The 20,945-nt window shown below is 42.5% G+C and overlaps 1 protein-coding gene across 1 annotated transcript in view; it reads left to right on the forward strand.

Moving 5' to 3' along the window:
• Positions 1–20,945, forward strand: part of LOC121465587 (acyl-coenzyme A oxidase-like protein) — a 300,287-nt gene that overhangs the window by 180,217 nt on the left and 99,125 nt on the right. The window contains exon 13 of the mRNA XM_041678830.1: positions 10,935–11,024. Coding sequence (XP_041534764.1) covers positions 10,935–11,024 — 90 coding nt within the window. The remainder of the gene's footprint in view (positions 1–10,934; positions 11,025–20,945) is intronic.

Consider the following 20,945-nt stretch of genomic DNA (forward strand, 5'->3'; position numbering starts at 1 on the left):
GATATCAGAATGCATATGTCTCTCAGGGATAGGGAGATGGCTAAGAGGGTAAGTGACTTTCTGGACAAGCATATGACTATGAGTTCAAACGGCTAGCACTTACATAAAAGCCAGGTAGGTATGAGGCCAACTGTTATCCCAGATCCCAAGAGGCAGACATGGGGGATCCCACAGACCAGCTTAATCAATGAGCTTTGGGCTCCAGTGAGAGGGCCCTGTCTCCTGAGGAGGACACCCGATGTCAACTTTGGATCTCTACATGCATGCATGCCTTCCCCACAAAAAGATGCACCAACACATGTTACAAAAATATTACACCCTCACTAAATGACTTCACAGTGTTGCTCTTTTTCTCCTGTTATCTCATAAGCTTTGCATGGAATTAGTACTGAGTGCTCTGTCCCTTGAATATCTGGGACAGGCGGCTGTGGGTTGTACAGACCTGTGGTTTCTTTCTAAACCATGTGACACTGTTGGCTTTGCCTCTTTGGTAACTATAATCTACTTATATTCTTTCTTCTTGGGTCTGGTTTGATAATTTCCATTTTTCTGTAATTTTTCCATTTCTTCTTAGTTTTAAATTTTCCTGGTAGAATGTTCATAACCCCCTGTTATCTTTTTAATTCCTGATGTAGCTGTAATTATGGCTCCTTTGTCATTTCTACTGGCACTTGTTTTCTCATTCATCTTATCTCCGAACTTACTTTATACTTATTCTTTAACTCATAAGCATCTCTCTGTTCACTTTATTGCATCCGATTTTTCTGTCCTGCAGATTTTTTTATTATTGTATTTCCTTCCATCCTCTTTGAGTTTATTTTCCTACTTGTGGTATCTTTCTAAAGCTTTCTGCAATTAAGATTTTTTGTATATGTATGTGTATGAGCATGTCTGTGCATGTTCTCGTGTGTGTGGTGCACACGTGTACACAGGGGCACATGCATGTGGCTGCTCAAGACCGATTGCTGGCCAGCTTCCACGCTGAGGCAGGCTCTTGCTGAACCCAGGGCTCACTGTTTCAGTTAATCTGGCTAGTCAGTTTGTTTCGGGGTTCCTCATCTCTTTGGGATTCCCAGAACCCACATAAAAGCATACCAGCTCACCTATGATACAAGATTTAGATTACACCTGGATAAAGGGTGGGATGACAAGCTTTTATGTGGCTCTGGGCATCTGAATCCTGGTTCTCATCACTGCTAAGCCACTTCCCCAGCCCTCTTTTGTATCTTAAGTGTTATTGTCTTACTATCTCACTTGTTAGAAGCATTTAATGCTACAACCCTTCTTCCGAAATACTGCTTTGATGTTATCAATTGTGGTTTAATGAAAAAACTCTTTATTAATTCTAAGTATATTTTAATTTCCAACATTTACTGACCCATATGTTTCTTGAGTGTTTTTCAATTTCCTGATGCCTGATCCTGAAAGATGGCAAGAAATGTTTACCTGTCATTAAATTTTAATTTGTGTCAAGAGCCCATCTCTGCATTTGTCATTACTTAACATAAATTCTGATGGCAGTCATACAAGGTAGCGTTAGTGGGACCCCAGCACTGTGTGTGTGACACATGGACCACAGGGCATTTTAGTCATTTTTCCAAGGCCGTAGAGCAGCTGAGCAGACAGTTCTCATGTTCAAACCCAAGCTGTTCAACTCAGGGCTAACCCCTTCACAAACAGCCATCGTCTGAGCTACTGTGCTGGTTGATATAATAATTAGTCTTTATTCATTTTTTTTTTCCTGCTCAATTCTACCACAGTGACAGAACACAGCCAGTATAGTATAGACTTTCAAAACTTTGTCATGACCTACGCTTCGGGTGTGTGACATCGAGTGTGGTCAGGTTCCAGATCCATCTCAAAGGCTTGGATACTGTTATCTGATACAGAGTCTCCAAGGATACCAATAGGTTAAGCGTGTTGGATAATAGCTCCTTGTAACTGTGTTGACCTCAGTTTTAATCATATTGAAATTATGTTATTAGATGACCACACAGTCATGCTTCCCTAATCTTCCTAGTGAATTTAATTCTTGACTTTTAGACAGTGACTCTCTATCCCTAAAAATGCCTTAAGGTTGGAATATGTTTCAGGCCCTAGAACTGTGGTTTGCAAAGAGTATCCTCCATCCACTGCTAGAGCTGCAATTAACAAAGCTCCCATCCTCTTGGGTGGGCGTGGGGTTTCTCCTTCATCCGAGTGGTCATCACTTTTCAGAAGGCTAGCTATTTGGAGTTGACTTTCTAGAACCCACCAGCTGACTTCAGCACCTGCTGCCCTCTTTGAAGTCATGTCTGCCCTTTGTTTACTCTTTGAGTCCTGACGCCTGATTATTCTTTCTCGAAGTCATTTCTCAAGCTTGTTTTTGATGGTTTCTACGAAAACAGTTTTGGAAGCAGTATCTGACTTGCTGCATTGGCAGAGGCGGATATCCTCTCTGGACACCAGACTTGTTTTTGTTAAGTCACCATGTATTCCCAGTGACCCAGATCAAAGGGTCCTTACCCGCTCAAGCCCTCAGTAGCATTCTTGACGGGAGAGTTCCTTTCTGAGGACTCCGGGCTGCACAGCCAGCTTCCTTCTTGTCCTGTTAGTCTACTCCGCCAGTCTCGCTCTTTCCATTCTCTCGAGGTTGCATGGTGTGTTCCCCTTCTGTGTGGAATTCTCTTAGATTCCACATCTTCGTGGTCTCAGTACTTCCGAGGGATGACAACTGTTTCCATCCCAGACTTGCCACATCTCTAGATTCTCCCATGTCTCATGGCCATTGAGATCAGTCCACTGGGCGGTCACTCCAACTCTTACATTTAACACAAATTTGAATGTCCGCTCTCCCCATACTCCCATCCCCAGGAAAACTCTGTCGACTTGCAAAGAAACAGCTTTCCTCTTTGTCATGTGCCTGATCAGCTGCACCCCTGCCCTCTGTGGTACCTCTGTTCCTCCTGGGCCTGCCATCTCTACACTGCTCCAAGTCTCTCCTGCCCTCTCGCTTCCTATGGTCTGTGCCACATGCAATAGTTAGAGTCATCTTTTATAATAAAGTCAAGTGATTCTGCTCCAAGCATTAGCATTTATTTTTAACTTTACTTTGCTCCTAAGCCACCAGAAAAGATGCCCAAGGTGGCTCCCAAGCCCCCGAGTGACTTGATCCTGGTATTCCTACCCAGCCTTAACTGCAAGCTGCTCTCTGTCTGCCTTGTTGATCTCAGGGTGTTCTCACACTCTGCTCTCTTGACTTGTGTAAGTATATCCCATTCCTAACTTGATTGAATTCATTTTGGTGAGGTTCCAAGTTAAACAAAATACACCTCCCCCCTTAAAAAAAAGACTAGGTCTTGCTGTGTTGCTTAGGTTGGTCATGAATTCCTAGGCTCAAGCTATCCTCCTGCTTTTGTCTCCTGAGTAGTTAAGACTCTAGACACATGCCACTGTGTTTGACTTTCTTTGCTGGCTGTCCTCCCACTCCCCTCAGAACTTCCATTTTTCCTTTCTGGAGCTTGCCGTGTGTGTGTGTGTGTGTGTGTGTGTGTGTGTGTGTGTGTGTGGTTTGCACGTGCCATTGTGTATAAGGAGGTCAGAGAACACCCTTGGCTGTTGCTCCTCAGGCATGGTCCGTCTGTTCAATTGACCTAAGCTCTCTCACTTGCCTGGCATTTGCCAGCTAAGCTGGGTTACCTGGCCACCTGCTGGGTTACCCAAGGCCCCACCTGTCTGCTTCCCCAGCAGTGGGGTCACAAGTGCACCATGCTGTTTTGTTTTGTTTCCGTGTGTTCTGGGGGGTCTCACTTGGGTCTTCGTACTTGCAAAGCAAGTCCTTTACTGACCAAACTGTCTCCCCAGCCCCATGACCACCGACATTATTTGACTGGTCTACCTGATTGATGTCTGTTTCTCTTGAGGGCAGGACCATGTCTAACTCATTATGAACAGCCTAGTGTCCATCACCCAGGGCAGACAACTGGTGACAGGATTCATGAAGGAATGTCCTCTCACCCTGGCCAGTTCCTAAGTTCTGAGGATACAATACCATAACAGAGGGGTCCGGTCATGGAGGGCAGAGTCGGGCAGCTCATCGTCGGCTCTGTTGGACCCAGAGCTTTGGACTCAGAAGACTCAGCCCAGATCAGGGTGGTCTCCAGAGAGGTTACAGTCACTCTCCACACGCACCTTTCCTCTTGCCTATGGGACTGAATGGTAGAGGCATGCAAGAGCAATACTAACTCAGCCCTAAGATAGTCCCCTGGCTGGGAGCTCTGTTCCTACGTGTTTTTCATTGGCCCTCCCCTAACAAATAAGATAAGATTGATTGCATCTGTTTCTTCTTTAAATTAACAAAATTTGCCCTCAGTTTGTTTAAAAAGAGAGAAGAAAGTCTGTTTCTAATTTGTTCTGATACATTTATTAAATGTAATCATCCAGTAAAAAAAAATCAGAGATGTTGAAAACAGCAGGAAAATATTAAACTTTCAAAATGCAGAGCTTGAATCATAAACTATGTTTCATGGGCTCTCTCTGAAATGGGACACAACCTCAGTGACATTCGCAATTAGCTGCTAGGCGGCTCGATGGAACCCAGAAGGCCGAGAGAGGGTAGCACATCCACCCAATGTGCCCCTTCTTCTCAGAGATGAAATTCTGGGCTGTGTCCCCCCCCCCCCCCCGAGGACTCTGTTGGCTTCGGGAGCACGGGTTTAGAGTTCCCTCCATCTAGTCCGCATTTCTTCCTTTCGTTCTGTTGTTTTATTAAGAGTGAAGTCAGCTAATGGAAAATATTACTCACTTTTGGAGGATGATGGCTTTTTCTTTCCCCCACTCCCTTCTTCTTTCCCATTCCCCCTATAAACCTCACCAAGAATATATAAATTAATGTCCCACTTGGGAGGCCCAAAGAGAAGGAAGAAAAATTTCACTCTATAATAAAGCCCCAAGGTACTGGTGAATAACTAAGAGAAGGATTCCCTCAGACTCCAGATTTATTCACATCATGTTATTGATATATAGATATATCATAAACACCAATGTGTACTTAGGAGATTTGTGTGTGTGTGTGTGTGTGTGTGTGTGTGTAAATACATGGGGTATATGTGATATAACTATATGGTTGAAAAAATTCTCAACAAGGTGCTAATAAATTAAATTGAACAGAACATTAAAAGATCATTCATTGTGGCTAAAAGGAATTCACCACATGGATGCAAGGATAACTTGATATATTCAAATCAACAAGCGTGATATCATATTACCATAGTGCACAGTTTTCCTACATACAATCATATGGTCAGCGACAACATACAATCATTGTCATAGATACAGGAGACAATGCTTGATGAAATTCAACATTCCTTCATGATAAAAAAAATTAGTCATAGAAAGAACAGTGCTTCAACTCAATGAAGCCAGCATGGCAGACTCATGGTTAGCATGCTAAAAGGAGGGAAGTTAAAAGATTTTCCTCTAAGATTTGGGACAAAACAAGGAAGCTCATTTTCACTGCTTTTAGGCAACACAGCTTAGAAGACTTAACTTGAGCAACCAAACAAGAGAAAGAAATCAAAAGACATCTGGTTTAGAAAGGGGAAGTTAAAATAACCCTGTTTGTAGATGACAGGCTTATGCAGGAAAACTATAATAAGATATTTAATAAATATTTCACAGAGTGCCAAATGAATTTAATAGAGTCTCAGGATGCAAAGTCAACACACAAAAGTAGCATCATTTCTACATAGTAATGCAAAGCTATCTGAAAAATAAAGAAACCCATCTCATTTATCATAGCTACCAAAAATGACTAGGGATTAATATAACCAAAGTGCTGAAAAAGTTCTACCAAAAAACAAAACAATAAAACATTGGTTAAAGCAACTGAAGAGACACAGAGCTGTAAATGAGCCCATGCTCTTGAATTGGAATAATTAATATCATTAAAATGTTCATAGGACCTATATTGACATATATTTCAGTGTGGTACTTACCCAAATTCCAATGCAGGTCTTCACAGAAATGCATGGACACTACCGAAATTTATATGGGGAAAAACAATCTGAATAGCCAAAGCAAACTTGACCAAAATAACCAAAAGCTCGATCACTAGACGACTCCAAATCCATAGCCACCAAACAGCAAGATTCTTGCACGAAACCAGACAGAAATAATGAAACAGTAGAGAGCTGGACCCATGCACCTACAGCCAAGATGTTTTGGACAAATGCGTGAAGAACAAACATGGGAGAGAGGGCAGTCTCCTGGACCAATGGGAAAATAGGACACACACATAAACCCACACAACGATTGAATTAGATCCTTATCTTTAACCGTACACAGAAGGTATCCACTTATCTCTGGTAGTATAATATTGCATGTCTATTTCTCAGTCTCAGTCTACTGTAGTAATAGAAAAGGGACCAAGAGGCTCCATGGTCATATTTGATGATAACTACCTTTGTATGCATGTATGTGTATACATTTATATATACATATACTGCATTTTCTTTGCCTGTGCATATGGCCATAAAAAGAATGAAAGCCTGATATTTTATGACACTGTAGAAGAAACCGAGGGACATTCTGTTAAGTAGAATGATCCAGGTACAGAAAGACAAGTACTGCATGATCTAACTCATGGAGAACCCAAAAAGCTTATATTATAGAAGTGGAAAGTAGAGAGGGACCTACTGGAGCTTGGAGTGATTAATGGGGATGTGGTAGCAAGACACTGGCCAAAGGCACAGAACACAGCTGGAAAAGGGAAATGGACTTTTAAGAGGTTAATTGATGATGACATAGTGTATTCTTCAAAATGTAAAGAGTGTGGGCGTTATGTGTTTTTACCATGAAAGTGGTAACTATGTGAGGTGATGTGTTTGTTAATCAGCTAGCGCTACTGTTTCACCATGTGTATTTACTTGAGAATATCTTGTACATAAAAAAGTTCTATGCTATCTATCCATTTAAAAAGGTGTGTTTAAGTGACTGGAGAGATGACTTAGTAGTCAAGAGAATTTGCTGTTCTTGTAGAGGGCTGGAGTTTGGTTCCCAGCACTCACATGGTGACTCATAGCCTGCCTGTTACTCCAGTTCAAGGGGATCCAATGCCCTCTGGGTGACAGGCATGCCCATGGAGCACATACAGAAATGCAGGCAAGACAGCCATATATGCAAAATTAAAAACAAAAAAGAAAAATACCCAAATCTTTGAAAAAGAAAGGATGAAGTACCATTGTGGAGGGGGGGGGGGGAGGTTGCTGTTTGATGCGGTTAATGTTTTTAAGGCTGGGGCGATGGCTCAGCAGTTAGGCGTGCTTGCTGGTCTTGCAGAGGCTGCAGCTCAGTTCTCAGCACCCATTTTGGGTGCCTCACAACTGCCTGCAGCTCAAGCTCCATGGGTTTCAATGATTTCTGGTCTCTGTGGGCACCTGCACACACGTGACACACACACATATATACACACATGCACAATAGTTAAATAATTAATTAAAATAAAACAAAAACTAGTATTTTTTAAAAGGAAGGAAGTTGAAATAAGAAAATCAAAAAGGAAGTAAGAAAGGAAAAGGAGAAATTAGATAAGGGAAGTGAGAAAAGGGGAAGAAGAACGGGAAGTGAGATACTTGAAATACACGGAAAGGGGAAACGGAAGAAGGGAGGTGTGTGTTAGGGGGTGGAAAGTAAGTTAACAGACAGGGAAATACACATAAGTAGGAAATTTGCCTTAACCATACCTGGGGAAAATAAATAAAGGAAGTGAGAATTGCAAAGTATTTGGGGGTAGAAAGATATGGGAAAAAGGAAGTGAGAATTGTGACATGTTTGGGGACGTAAGACATGAGAACAGGGAAGTGAGAATTGGGGCGTGTATCAGGGTAGAAAGGAGCCCAGATGTAAGACATGGGAACAGGGAAGTGAGAATTGTGATGTGTATGGGGTAGAAAGGAGCCCGGATGTAAGACATGGGAACAAGGAAGTGAGAATTGTGATGTGTATGGGGTAGAAAGGAGCCCAGATGTAAGACATGGGAACAGGGAAGTGAGAATTGTGATGTGTATGGGGTTAGAAAGGAGCCCAGATGTAAGACATGGGAACAAGGAAGTGAGAATTGTGATGTGTATGGGGTTAGAAAGGAGCCCAGATGTAAGACATGGGAACAAGGAAGTGAGAATTGTGATGTGTATGGGGTTAGAAAGGAGCCCAGATGTAAGACATGGGAACAGGGAAGTGAGAATTGTGATGTGTATGGGGTTAGAAAGGAGCCCAGATGTAAGAGATGGGAACAGGGAAGTGAGAATTGTGATGTGTATGGGGGTAGAAAGGAGCCCGGATGTAAGACATGGGAACAGGGAAGTGAGAATTGTGATGTGTACGGGGTAGAAAGGAGTCTAAATGTGAGAAATGGGGAAAGGGAAATGAAAACAGAAATAAGAAGGGTGAAGACATGCAAAATAAGTGATAAAGGGGCAGACACGGGAATAGAGACAGGAAGAGGAGAGGAAACGCCTCACCCAAGGCTCCTCACACACCCTTCTCTGCAAGGAGGGACTGGTGGCTGGGCAGTCAACTGGACATGTAGGTGGAGAAGAAGACAAGCCATGTACCATCTAGATTCCAGCACCAGTACCATCCTGGGTGGTTACTCAGGTTAGGGACCTTTGGGGACAGAGACTGAAGCTGGTGACCCTCTGATAGAATACAGAATTCACATGCTGTGAACACAGACTAAAAACAAGGAACCCAGGAACTGTGACAGAGGAGCTAATCAGAGAGCATGCAGGGATTCCCTTGCAGGTCTCAGGGGATAGAGAAAATCCTACTCCAAAATGCCAGGGAAGTGAGGAGGTCTTCTCTGATTGTTCCTACCATGGTCTGTCGTATCCCTCCTCCTCCTGGAACACCCTAGGGCTTACTTAAACCCAAATCTGCTCTGTGGGCTTCCCAGGTCTCCCTCCTTTCTGCCATCCTGGCCAACTCCTACCTCTAGCTGTGTGATCCCAAGTTTCCATCCTAAGCCATGGCCTCTGAATTGTTCTTCCCCAGGTACCCACTTATCTCTGGTAGTATAGGTTATTATATTTTTGTTCCTCTTTTTTCATTGATTTGTTTGTTTGTTTGCTTGTTTGTTTTTATAGGGCCTTGCTGTATACTGTAGGATGGCTTTAAATTCTGGGGGAGTCTGCACTACTTGCCTCCTACTTTTTTCTCCTGATTTGTCTTTTTAAATGTCTTTTTATGGTGAAAATTTATTGATTTTAGTAATTAATAAAAATAATTCTTTAATTTTTAATCAAAAAAACAAACAATTACTGGGAAACTGAGATTCTTATTCTAAATTTTTAGTCTCACTAATAAAAGAATTTGAAAATTGACTCAAGGAATTTCAAGGATAATTTCATTAAAATTTGAGATAAAAACCAACATTGTAGGCAAGCTGGAAATGCTGAGCAGCTGCCAGGAGGGGAAGTGGAGAAAAAGTCATGCCTTTTAAGATAGCCACAGAGGTAAGAGAAATGCTGAAAAGGCCCTGAACTTGCATTGGAGCGCCTAGCCCACCCTGAACTTAGCGGGACTTTTGGTGCGCATGTGCATGCTCCATTCCGTTCCTTAGTGGAAGCTGAGGAGAAAGGGCTTCCAGCGTCTGCAAACTGGCTGCTTTTGAGGCTTTATGTTATTGTTCTTCTGCCACAAAACTCTTTACAATCATTTGTCCCCAAAGAATTTGGAATCTCAAATTTAGAATTTCAGGCACTCAATCATATGGCTGCAAAATCCCTTTTAGGAAATGCAGTGTTTGGTGGGTCTTTAGGCTTGCTCATAGTTTATATCAGCTCTTTCTCAGCGTGGCTAGCTTCTAAATACGTTACCTCAGCTGTCCTAAGGATTTAGACTTCAGTAAGGCCAAGCCTTCCACCCAATCTGAGGAAATTAGATGGTACACAAGATTGGTGATTCCAGAGGAGAGGAAGGACCAGATCTCACATATGTCAGCATTGTATTCTTCCTGCTCTTTCGTTTCCAGTTGTCCAGAAGCCCGGGGAGAGCTTCTGGTTAGGTTATATCTAATTCCTCAGGTCTGAGGGCACCCTAGAACATCTGAAATCATCACACAGTTTTATTTCCACTCCATACCTGATGAAAAGTTCAAAGCAGGGACTCTGAGCGAGGAGCAACAGAGAGCTAGAGTCTAGATATTCTGTGGGGAAAAGCCTGAACTGAAGGAGATGACGAGGTCTTGACAGGGGAAGAGCTCTTAGGCCAGAGGCAAACCTTGCTTTCTTCATGTTTGCCTGGACCGGAACCAACATTTTCTCAAGGGACCAGTTCTTTATGTGAGGAGACAGTCAGCTCTTGGATAATTGTGGGCTAATACGTTTGAAATAGGACTTGAGGAAATGAAAAGGAGGAAGAGGAGGAAGGGGGGAGGGAGAAAGAGGGGAGGGGAGGGAGAAAGAAGGAAGAGGTTGAAGAGGAGGGAACTAATTAAAGAGTGGATTTGCAACACAGAATAGTTGATAATATTAAGACTTGGAATGCTAGCGTGAAATTTTTATCCTGCCTTCCAATGATCCTCATAGTCTAGTGGTCAGAAGGGGCATTTTAGGGTGGAGGGAGGTGTCAATCTCTCACACACTTTGGTGTAAGTCACTAGTAGAATTCAGAAGACTTGGAAAACAGAAAGAATATTGGTGTAATTAATTGAAGTCTTTTGATTAAATATGGAATGACTATTTGTAGATGTTTTACTATCAATAAAGATAATACTCAAAATAGTATTTATGACTTCAAAGCTCATGAGATAGATCAAAATTATTCTGAGTAAGAGATCCATGGCTATCTTGTTCTTCCCAGTGTTCTGTGCTTTTAATTTCAAATAAACTATTCTTTACAAATATAAAACATTTTTTTCTTCTTTCTTTCCCTTCTCTTCTCCTCCTCTACAACAGGGTTACATGATGGAAAACCGAATCTCAGGCCTGAAATGTGACACCGACGTGTTTGTAACCTTTGAAGGTGACAATGTAGTCATGCTTCAGGTAAGATTCAGGACACATGTATTCATTTTAACAGTGTGGTTTTAAAGACCAAGCCTTATCCAAAGGATCTGAAATGTTCTGCACGTTTTATCTTTATCTGATATCTCCATTTAATCGGCAGGTGTTTCCCTGTTCGGCAGTTGAACAGGAGATTGAGTTATTTCTCTTTGAGGTCATCTTTGATGTTGAAATATGTCTTTGTAGTTTCAGAAAACTGCTTGTACTGTCAGATTTTTCTGCTAGAAATGCTACTCCAATAGAGTAAGTAGGCCCTGAAGATAAACAATTGAAAGACAAGATGCTAAGTTACAAATGGATAGGTTAGTCGACCTCACTAGTCAACACAGAGATTCAAATTAGGAGAAATTGAGTCACTGTTCTCTTTTCAAGTTAACTCATGTCTCAAAGCATGTTGAAGATTCATTGCTGGTGAAAGTCCAAGAGTTTGCTTGTTGCTAGGGGACTCTGTGTAATTCTACTCTAGGACTCTACCCTACTAGTCATAAATATGGAAAAAACAAGCAAACAAAAACCACTGAAGCAATACATTCTTACCAGTACATAATTTACGATAATAATGAATATCAATAGCAAAATGATTATGTAAATCATACTCCGACCATTCAGTGGGGAATTATATCTCACCTTTAAAATTGTACTTGCAAGCAGTTCTGCTTTCAACAGAAATTTAAAACTTACGGTAAGTAAAATGATAAAGAATTGCATACAGGATGTAATTGCTGTATTTTTTAAAGAGAATAGTGGTGGCAGGTTGAGCCAGTGAATAAAATGCTTGCTATGGAGACTCAAGTTCAGAGCCCCAGAACCCAGGGTGTGCCTGTAATGCCACCACACGGGAGGCAGAGATAGGGCCTCCATGGGACAAGCAGGCTAGCTAGACTAGACAAAATGGAGAGCTCTTGTTAAAGTCAAAGACCTGGCCTTGATACAGAAGGTGGATAGCAATGAAGAAAGACACCTGACATCAACCTCAGGCCTCTGCACATGTACATTTACACACCCACAAACATACATATGTACATTTGCACACCCACAAACATACTTATGTACATTTGCATGCCCACATACATACATATGTACATTTGCATGCCCACATACATACATATGTACATTTGCATGCCCACATACATACATATGTACATTTGCATGCCCACATACATACATATGTATGTGTGCACGCTTATATACATACATATGCAACAAAACAAAAGGAACAATAACAACAGATGAATAATGGGGGCTTGTGGTCTGTCAGTGCAATAGCCTCCTCTCCTGGGGTCCTCTCTCTTCATAATTCAACATCCTGGATAATACCCAGAAAACAAGCTGGAAGGGAAAGAAAGATACTGGCTGCCTGGACCTTGAGACATGAAAAGGCAATTATTTGCCCAGGATTCTAAGAATCATGGACAAAATACACTCCAAAATGAAGGCTCCTCCATAGCTGAAGGACCAGGAAGACAGTGACCTAACAGTAGAAAAACTTGACAATGTCCACTTTGAATCAGGCACAAGGAAAGGACACCTTAGCCTTCTTCCCACCCCACTCACCAGCAATTGCAGTGGGCCCAGGCAGGGAGCTGATGTGTTTCCCATAGCCTGAGGAAGCAGGCAGCATAAAATGGTAGCATTCATGTATCTACCCAGTGGCATGTAGGGAGCCAATCTCTATTCCTCCAATGGAAGCAGAGAATGTTCTAGATCTCACTCCAGGTAGTTTCACTGGAGCCTGTTATGAATGGAGCCTCTATATCTACCAATCAGGTGATCAAAGGGATGTCCACCCTGGTGTCAACTATGGGAATGAGGGAAGCAGATACCATGATCACCTCTCAACTTTCCATCACCATGACAAAATGCCCACATGTTGACTCAGTGTCAAAGGTATCATGGTCGCTTGGCTTCACTGTTTCTGGACCGTGAGACATCATAGTGGAGACCATGTAATGGAACATAGTCACGGTGACTGGGAAGTAGAAAGCAAAGGGGAGGGAGCAAGATTCAGACCCCAAGTACATACTTTCAAGGATCCACTCTCTTCTATTAGCTTCTACTTTACCTCCCATGGCCTATCAAATTATGAATCCTTCAATGAACTAATCCATTGATTAGTCCCAAGTCCTCATGATCCAACCACTTTCCAAAGTCCATGTATTGGCAAACAAGCCTTTGAGATTCAAAGCACAACTCTCACTCCTCTCTGCCCCAAAGCAGTCAGGTGGGGGCTGAGCCCCAGCATCACTTGGTCTCAGAGGAGTGAAATGATGTGAAGTAAGACTCAGCTTTCTCCTTCTTAGTGAGAGACAGAGAGCTGAGCCCCTGTCCTCACCCAAATGTCAATAAGGGGCATAATGAGGTGGTGGTGAATGGGACGGATTGGCTTTCTGTCTCCTTGTTCCCATGCCCAGGGGGTGTAAATTAGTGACCTGATTTTGTTAGGAAATATTGAGGGAATCAAGTGGAAAGAGGAACACACTCAAGCAGGGACCTTTGGAAACTCAGAATGAAACAGGAACTCATTGCCCATCATATGACAAGCCAGGAAAAGGATGAGGGAAAGTAGAAAATCAGCAGGTGCTAAATGAGAAGAATCAGACGCTGGAATTTTATGACAAGGATTTGAAAGTTACCACCATAAAAAAAAAAAATGCTTCTCTGACAATAAACATTTTATCATGAAGGAAGTGAACAAGCTTGAAACTCAAATTAAAAACATGGTAGCACTGATAGTTTTTCAAAGGAAAATGAACATGTTGACATAAATCTAGCAAAACATGTATAAGATTTATATGTTCAAACTCACAAGTTTTCCCAGAAGATATCAAAGAAGACCTAAATAAGTGTAAATGATAAAAACAGAAGACTTTTAGCAGAAAACCGATGACTAAGAATGCAGCTTAGTTGGCAGAGTGTTTGCCTGGAACGCCTGAAGCTCTAGACTTCATGCCCGGCATGGTGTAAGCTAGAAGTGGTGGTGTGTGCCTGGAATCTCAGAGCTTAGGAGAGGCGTGGAGGCAGGAGGGTCAGAAGTTCAAGGTCATCCTTAGCTTATAATAATAAGCCAGAGGCTAACCTGAGCTACAAGACGCTCGCGTCAACACAAAACAAAACAGAACGTGGGAAATCTCATGAGAGCTGTAACAAAGAAAAAAGTCATAGGCGTGCCAGCAAAGCATAATTCATAAAAGAAGAATTGATAAACAAGGTTATGCTTGCCTCACCTGTTGCTTGTCTCTGATTGGTTTCTAGGAGTGGAAAGTGATTTCTGTCCCCCAGTTTCCTGATTTTTTTTCTATTTCAGTTAGGAACATCAGAGTAGGATCCAGTGTGGCTAGGAGCAGCTGCCTCTGAGGGATTCTCAGTGGGTCCCTTCCTTCTCAGAGGAAGGTTGCTCTGGCCAGGGCAGTCAGCCAGCACCATCTCCACAGCCATTACCTGGGGATCACCTCTGGAGACCGTGCAGCCTGGAAACTCTGGGCACACAGCAGGACGTGCTGCAGGTGTCTCTCTGGGGTGTGACTGATGGCAAGCTGGCCGGCTGACCCACTCCCCAGTATCTGCGCTATCAGAAGTTTTGTAATTCTCCTATCAACCACGGCGCTTTCAGCTCACTTCCTTGAAGATCAAACTCCCAGTTCTATCTACCATGTTGGGTGGCTGTCCTTAGAGTTTCTGCAACCTTTCCATATTTCCCTTGGAGACAAATGGTAGGTTTTCTGACCTTTCCATTATTTTCTAGGGCAGAGGTTTTGGGCTCTTAATGGAATTTAATTACACCCTCCACCAAATCCAATTATGGTCTGAATCCATGAAGTCCCATTAGAACTTGCTTCTGCCTCATTAGGTATACACCAGGACAGATCCTTGCCTAATCCCTGGCAGATCTCCTAAATAATGGCATCCGGAGACTTTACACGTGCTGTTTATTACCCTGAAGTGGAAATATGCAACATGCAAAACATGCAAATGAGCCTTGGGAAACTTGCTAAAAGACCAAGTGGGGGCTTTCCATTCCTACCTGGCTGGGGTGACTGCCTTTTCCCAGATTCTGCTTAGGAATGCTAATGGAGTGTTGTCTGTTCATGGGCGAGAAGCCTGCAGTGGGAGTCCTGTGACCCACAAAAAGAAACATTTTTTCCAAGCAAGTGAAAAGTGACTCACCCTGGACTGCTGTGGGCAGCCACAAACACAAAATTTCCCTTTTCTGTTTCTGTTAAAATACTAGACTTTAGGACTGGAAAGATGTCTTGGCAGTTAAGAGCACTCACTGGTTGCTCTTCCAGAGGACCTGGGTTCAGTTCCCAGCACCCAGGACAGCTAGCAATTCCAGGATACCTGACATCCTCATACAAGCAAAGTACTAGTGCACATTAACAAACAAACAAACGAACAAAAACCAACTAGATTTTAGATTCATTCAGGACAGGGTCTGGGCCAGGCTTTTCGTTCACAGGTTGTCACAGGGCGGCAATATTTCTTCACTGGTTGAAGTCCATGCTGCAAATGGCAGGGTTTTGTGTCTTCTATAGCTGAACAGTATCCCATTGTATATGTAAACATTTTCTTTGTCTGCTTGTCTGCTGATAGGCTCAGAGTTTGATTCCATATTTAGCTATTATGAGTGCTGCTGCAGAAACATGCTGGTGTTTCTTTGGTATGCTGGCTTCATTATCAGATAGACACCCAGAAAACAGTTAGTTGTATCAAATGGCCATTCTGTTTTTGGCCGTTCGAAAGGCCGTTATGGTTGGCAAAATGGGTGTGTGAAAATGTTTTTTTCTTCACCTTCCACCAGCATTTTTTTTTCTGTTTTGTTTTACTGTTAGCTGCTCTGAATAGTGCTCTGATATCTCACTATCGTTTGATTTGTCTATGCCGATGGCCAATCCTTTTGAGTGTTTTCATGTATTTGTTGGCCCTTAGAATTTCTTCTAAGAAGTATTTAAAGTCAAGTTATTCGGTTTGTTGTTCTGCGACTTCCTTCTATATTCTAGATGCTAATCCTTTGTCAGATGAACAGTTGGTGAATGCCCTCTCCCATTCTGTGGGCTGTCTGTTCACTCTGGTGTAAAGTTATTCCTTTTGCAATGCAGAAGGTTTTTAGTTTAATATAATCCCTCTTTTATATTTTCCCCATGCTTTTGAGGTCATGTCTGCAAAATCATCACTTATACCATTATCTTAAAGTGTTCCCCTTATTCTTGTAGCTTCGTAGTTCAGAGGCTAAAATTTAAATCTTTGATCCATTTTGTGTTGATTTTTGTATAGAAGAGAGACAGTGATCAAACTAGACCAGGTTGTAGATGATATTATTCCTTGTATAGAAAAGCCTAAAGACACCACTGAAGGTGCAATGGGGCTGATAAACAAACCCAGTAAAACTGCAGGATATAAAACCAATACATAAAACTCCAGAATTTTACACATCCAATGACAAAATTCCCAAGAAAGAAATCATGAAAACAGACCTATTAAAAATAGCCAAAAGTATAAAAATAAAGTGCACAGGAAAAATCGAACCAAAAATGGCCTTTACCATAGATATCACCAAACACCAATGAATGAAAATTAAGGAGACTTTAACAACTAGAAAGAACAGCCATGCTAATGCCCTGGAACAATTAGTACTGTTAAGATGTCCATAGAGCTCAAAGAGAGTTACAGATTCATAGTAAGCATCAATGTAGTCCATAGAACCACAAAACCAAACCAAAACTAAAACCAAAAAGCAAAGCAAAATCACACATACACACACACAAAGTTCGTATGTGAGAAATCTTGATCACAAAGAATGCATCTCTCCACCAGATTACCTAAGAAACACAAACAGCATAACCCAGGCATAAAGCTAGGCTAAGAAGGCAGAAACCCAGGGATAAGTCCAGTCATCCACAGCTGACAGAGATGCCACAAGATGACGGGAAATACAATGGAGAAAGAACAGCCTTGTTGCTAAATGAAAGGCCTAGGTAGCTAGGCACACAGGAATCAAGAGCTCAAAAGACAATGACCTTCTAGAACTTGCCCAAGTGGAGTCTGTGTAAAGAAATACCTGGACGGCCCAAGCCCAGGAAACATTTAGTCTAAGTGAGGACAGGAGAGCAAGTGGGATCAAAGGAAGTCTTCAAACAGGAAGTGGTTTCTGTTTAACAAAGAGCGCGAGTAAGAAGCAGGAGGGGCTTAGCCATGTGACAGGGAAAGCCTGTGTTTCTTCTTGAACTGAGTGAGAAAGAAGAAAGGCCATTAAGACACCAGGACAAATGGACTGCGATAAAGCCCACTCAGGAGCACATAGAATCTGTTTGACCTTGACACCTTCTGCTGCTTTAACCAAATCTCCTGGAATGAGACATTGGATACAAAGCATTGAATAGGAGCCTTTTACTTTTTACCTCAAATTTTTAGTTCATTTTATGTGATTTTGAGTTTTTCAGAATCAAGTCTACTTGAACTACAGCTCCTTTCTAGACACGACATGACTGTCACAGCCATGACCTCTCAGTAGCTGTGGTTATCTACACAAGACCAAGCCCGCTAACATTTCAGCATAGATGATCTCTGGCCCCACCCCTTGTGGGGGAGCTATTTTTGGCAGTGAATAGTGTCTGGGGGAGCAAGTATTATTATTTTTTGAGGGTGTAACTATAGGTAGGTTTCCCATACTCCAGTGAATGGCCCCACATTCATGCATATATGGGCAGTACTAACTGGACTTATCAGGTTATCCCCAAAACAAAAACAAAACACACACAAAACAAACAAACAACAACAACAAAACAAAGGCATGAAGTTGGTAAGACACCTGTTGGGGAAAACGTGGAGGAATTGGAGAGGGAAATAAAGGAATATATATGAGATTCTCACTTACATATGGAATTCTCAAAACTAAAGGAAAAATCTAAAAATATATAGTTCCTTCTTGAAACATAAAAAATAGGAAAGGAAAGAAAAGGATTGAAGAGTAACAGGTAAGAAGTTCTTTCCAAGGGACAAATCTATCCATAGCTATTATCTACCATCTATGTATGTATGTATGCATCTATCTATCTATCTATCTATCTATCCTCCATCCATCCATTTATCCATCCATCCATCCATCCATCCATCTTTTAGCTTCACTCATCTCCTCCCTCCATAGCAGAAAGAATTTGAAATTTTCCCAAGGTAAGTAAGACCTTGTAAACTGGAATGAGATCCTTGAGGCCAACCTGAAGTGACAGTAAGGGCTGCACCTTGATCTGAAGTTTTGGAGTTACCCTCTATTTTAGGAGAACCCTGTAATACCCCAGAAGGCGATTTAATAGACGCTGGTCCTCTGACTTTGGGTGAGTCTAGTGACTAGCAGATGATGTTGAAGGACACAACCCTGGGATAAGGATATCTCTCACATCAGAAGATGGGATCAGCTCAGTCACGTTGTTCATCTAAAGGACTGAGATCTGGCCTGCAACAGGATCTGGGCTGGTGGCCTCTGCTGCAGATCATAGCTCCTGCCTCCTGGAAGGCCAAGGGTCTTCCTGATCTACAGAGCTGGGGATGGGGTGGGGAAATAGTTCAAGAGCTTTCCCTAAGACTAGATGGGAGACATCATAGAATTGCCCGCAATGTAATAGCAGCAGAAATATTAGGAGTAGATAAGAGGTGGGAAATAAGGGTGTGTAAAATGAGGCCAGAGAGGCTCCAGAGGCCTGGCTAACAGATGCTGCGAGGGCCATGGTAGAGCAGGGCAACCAGAACTGTGCCTGGGACCAAACCACAGACGCCCAAGCTAAGGTGATGGCATGGGCACATAGAAGGATATCGCCAAGATCTGCTTAGGGTTAGGATGGATCCCAAGCAATTCCAAATGTGACCCTCCTCTCCGGAAATTAGAGGGACTTGAGAACAGTTTTTTTTTTCTATGCTGACCAAGGTAGTTTGAATGGCATTGTTTTTCTCTTTCCAAGTCCATTGACCCATACACAAAGCTGGTACCCAGTTTCAAAACCAGATGTTACACCGTCTAAATATTTAAAGCTCTCTTCAAGGACTCCATGTGTGCACTTTTGTAGAAAAGGAACCTTCCAAATCCAAGCCGCTCTTTTATCTTTGCTTCTCTGCTCTCCAGAGGGATGCCTTCATTTTCTACACTGACTGTAACCGTTTTGTAGCAAGGCTGATTTTAGCATTGTTGCACAGTCGATGCCTGTGGGTCGTTGGCAGGATTGTGTTAATTGTGTATTTTAATTTTGATGATAATCTAAACAGAAACAGTCTAAGTAGGGTATGTCAACTGTTAGAATAACAACCATCCAACCAGGACTCACATGAGCTTCCAATCTTTGTCTTTTTTTGTACATGGTTCCTTGCCATCCAGCAGACCTCCCCTGACCCACGGGGTGAACATCCTGAGATACTTAGTTAATGCCTAAAGCCATGAGTCGTACATAGACTACCAAACCCTAACTATGCTATTTGTTCCTGGGCGCACACACCTATGATGAGATTTAATTTATATGCTATGTTCGGTGAGATTAGCTAAAAATAATAGTAACACACTAATAATGATATACTGTAATAGTTATTGTCAAAACTTTAGACTGCCTCTGGAATTTTCCACCTAATATTTTCTGCAGATAGACCCATAGGTAACTGAAGTCTTAGATGGTCACTGTGAATAAGGGAGGACTGTGGAATTTGTAAGCTTTCTGTACCAAGTCCTAACACCTTAATCACTAGAAAACAATGAGGGGAGAAAAGACACAGGTCCAATTTAAGTGAAAAAAAAATGTGTGTGTGCCAAGGAAAAATCAAAGGACGAGGGACAGCTTGGTGTGCTGCTGTAAGAGGCCCTGACAGGGCACAGAGAGGATGAGGAGGTGAACCTCTTCCTGAGCCGGCAGAGCCAAGAGCGCACTGTCCGGAGCTCTGCCACAGTGCGACAGGGCCACGTTTCTGCCACAAGCATTCTAACCCTTGCTATTGGGGCAGTTGGCGTGAGATTCATTGCTGTATGCTGCATGGTTTGTTTTTAATTTTCTCGTTTATAGTTGGACAGCTCTATAAACATAAGGTATTTATATATAGTTTTACATTTGAGCATGTTTAAGTAACATAATTTGAAACAACTAAAGTCAACATTGCAGGGGAGTTTATTCTCCCCCCACCCCAGGAAGGTTCCACATTTTACTCAAGTTCAAGAAAATTTGAGAGGATTTGTTTCCAGCGGTCTCCTTGCTGTTTATTTATTTATTTCATCATAGATTTTAAACTTCATTTGCTTTTATTTTGAGCACTAACAATTATACACATTGGGGTTGTGGTCATGGCCAGGCTTTGGGTGTGAGTGGGGATGGACACTTTCATGAACACAGGAACCTGGTGGAAGTGACGGACATGCACACAGGGGAAGCTTGAGAGGGGATGGGGTTGGGATGAGGAAACTACAGCTTGGCAGGGGCTCTCATTTGCCTGGAGAGTTTAGTCTGAACCAGTGGGTCTGTCAGTCAATACATTCAGTAATGTGGCTAAACATCCAAATGCCTATTGTTCTCCATGGGGACTCCAGGGCCAGACAGCTCTGTAGCCTGTCTGTCCTGGAGGCCTGACCCTCTTCCCAGAGGTCAGTTTCACTGAACTGACACTGTAGTAGTTCCTGGGTCACTTCCTGGGTTCTCAAAGCAGCCACCTCAAATCTGGAGGAGGACAGAGCCTCAGGAAGTGCCCCCCTCTCTTACCCCATCCCATGACTCCTCCAGCTAGATTCCTCTCTGGTATCTCTGGATGCCATGCGTACATGCCTCAGCTTTGACTCTGCAGAAGGCTAGGGATGAGTATGAATGTTTTCTGCCTTTCAATGGGACAGGATTTGGACCCAAACTGAAAACCTGTGGGGGTGTCGGCACCAGCCGACAGCAGAGC

The sequence above is a fragment of the Microtus oregoni genome, unplaced genomic scaffold, assembly GCF_018167655.1.
Source record: "Microtus oregoni isolate MIOR12 unplaced genomic scaffold, Mior012 000031F_ref0000149, whole genome shotgun sequence".
Lineage (NCBI taxonomy): Eukaryota > Metazoa > Chordata > Mammalia > Rodentia > Cricetidae > Microtus > Microtus oregoni.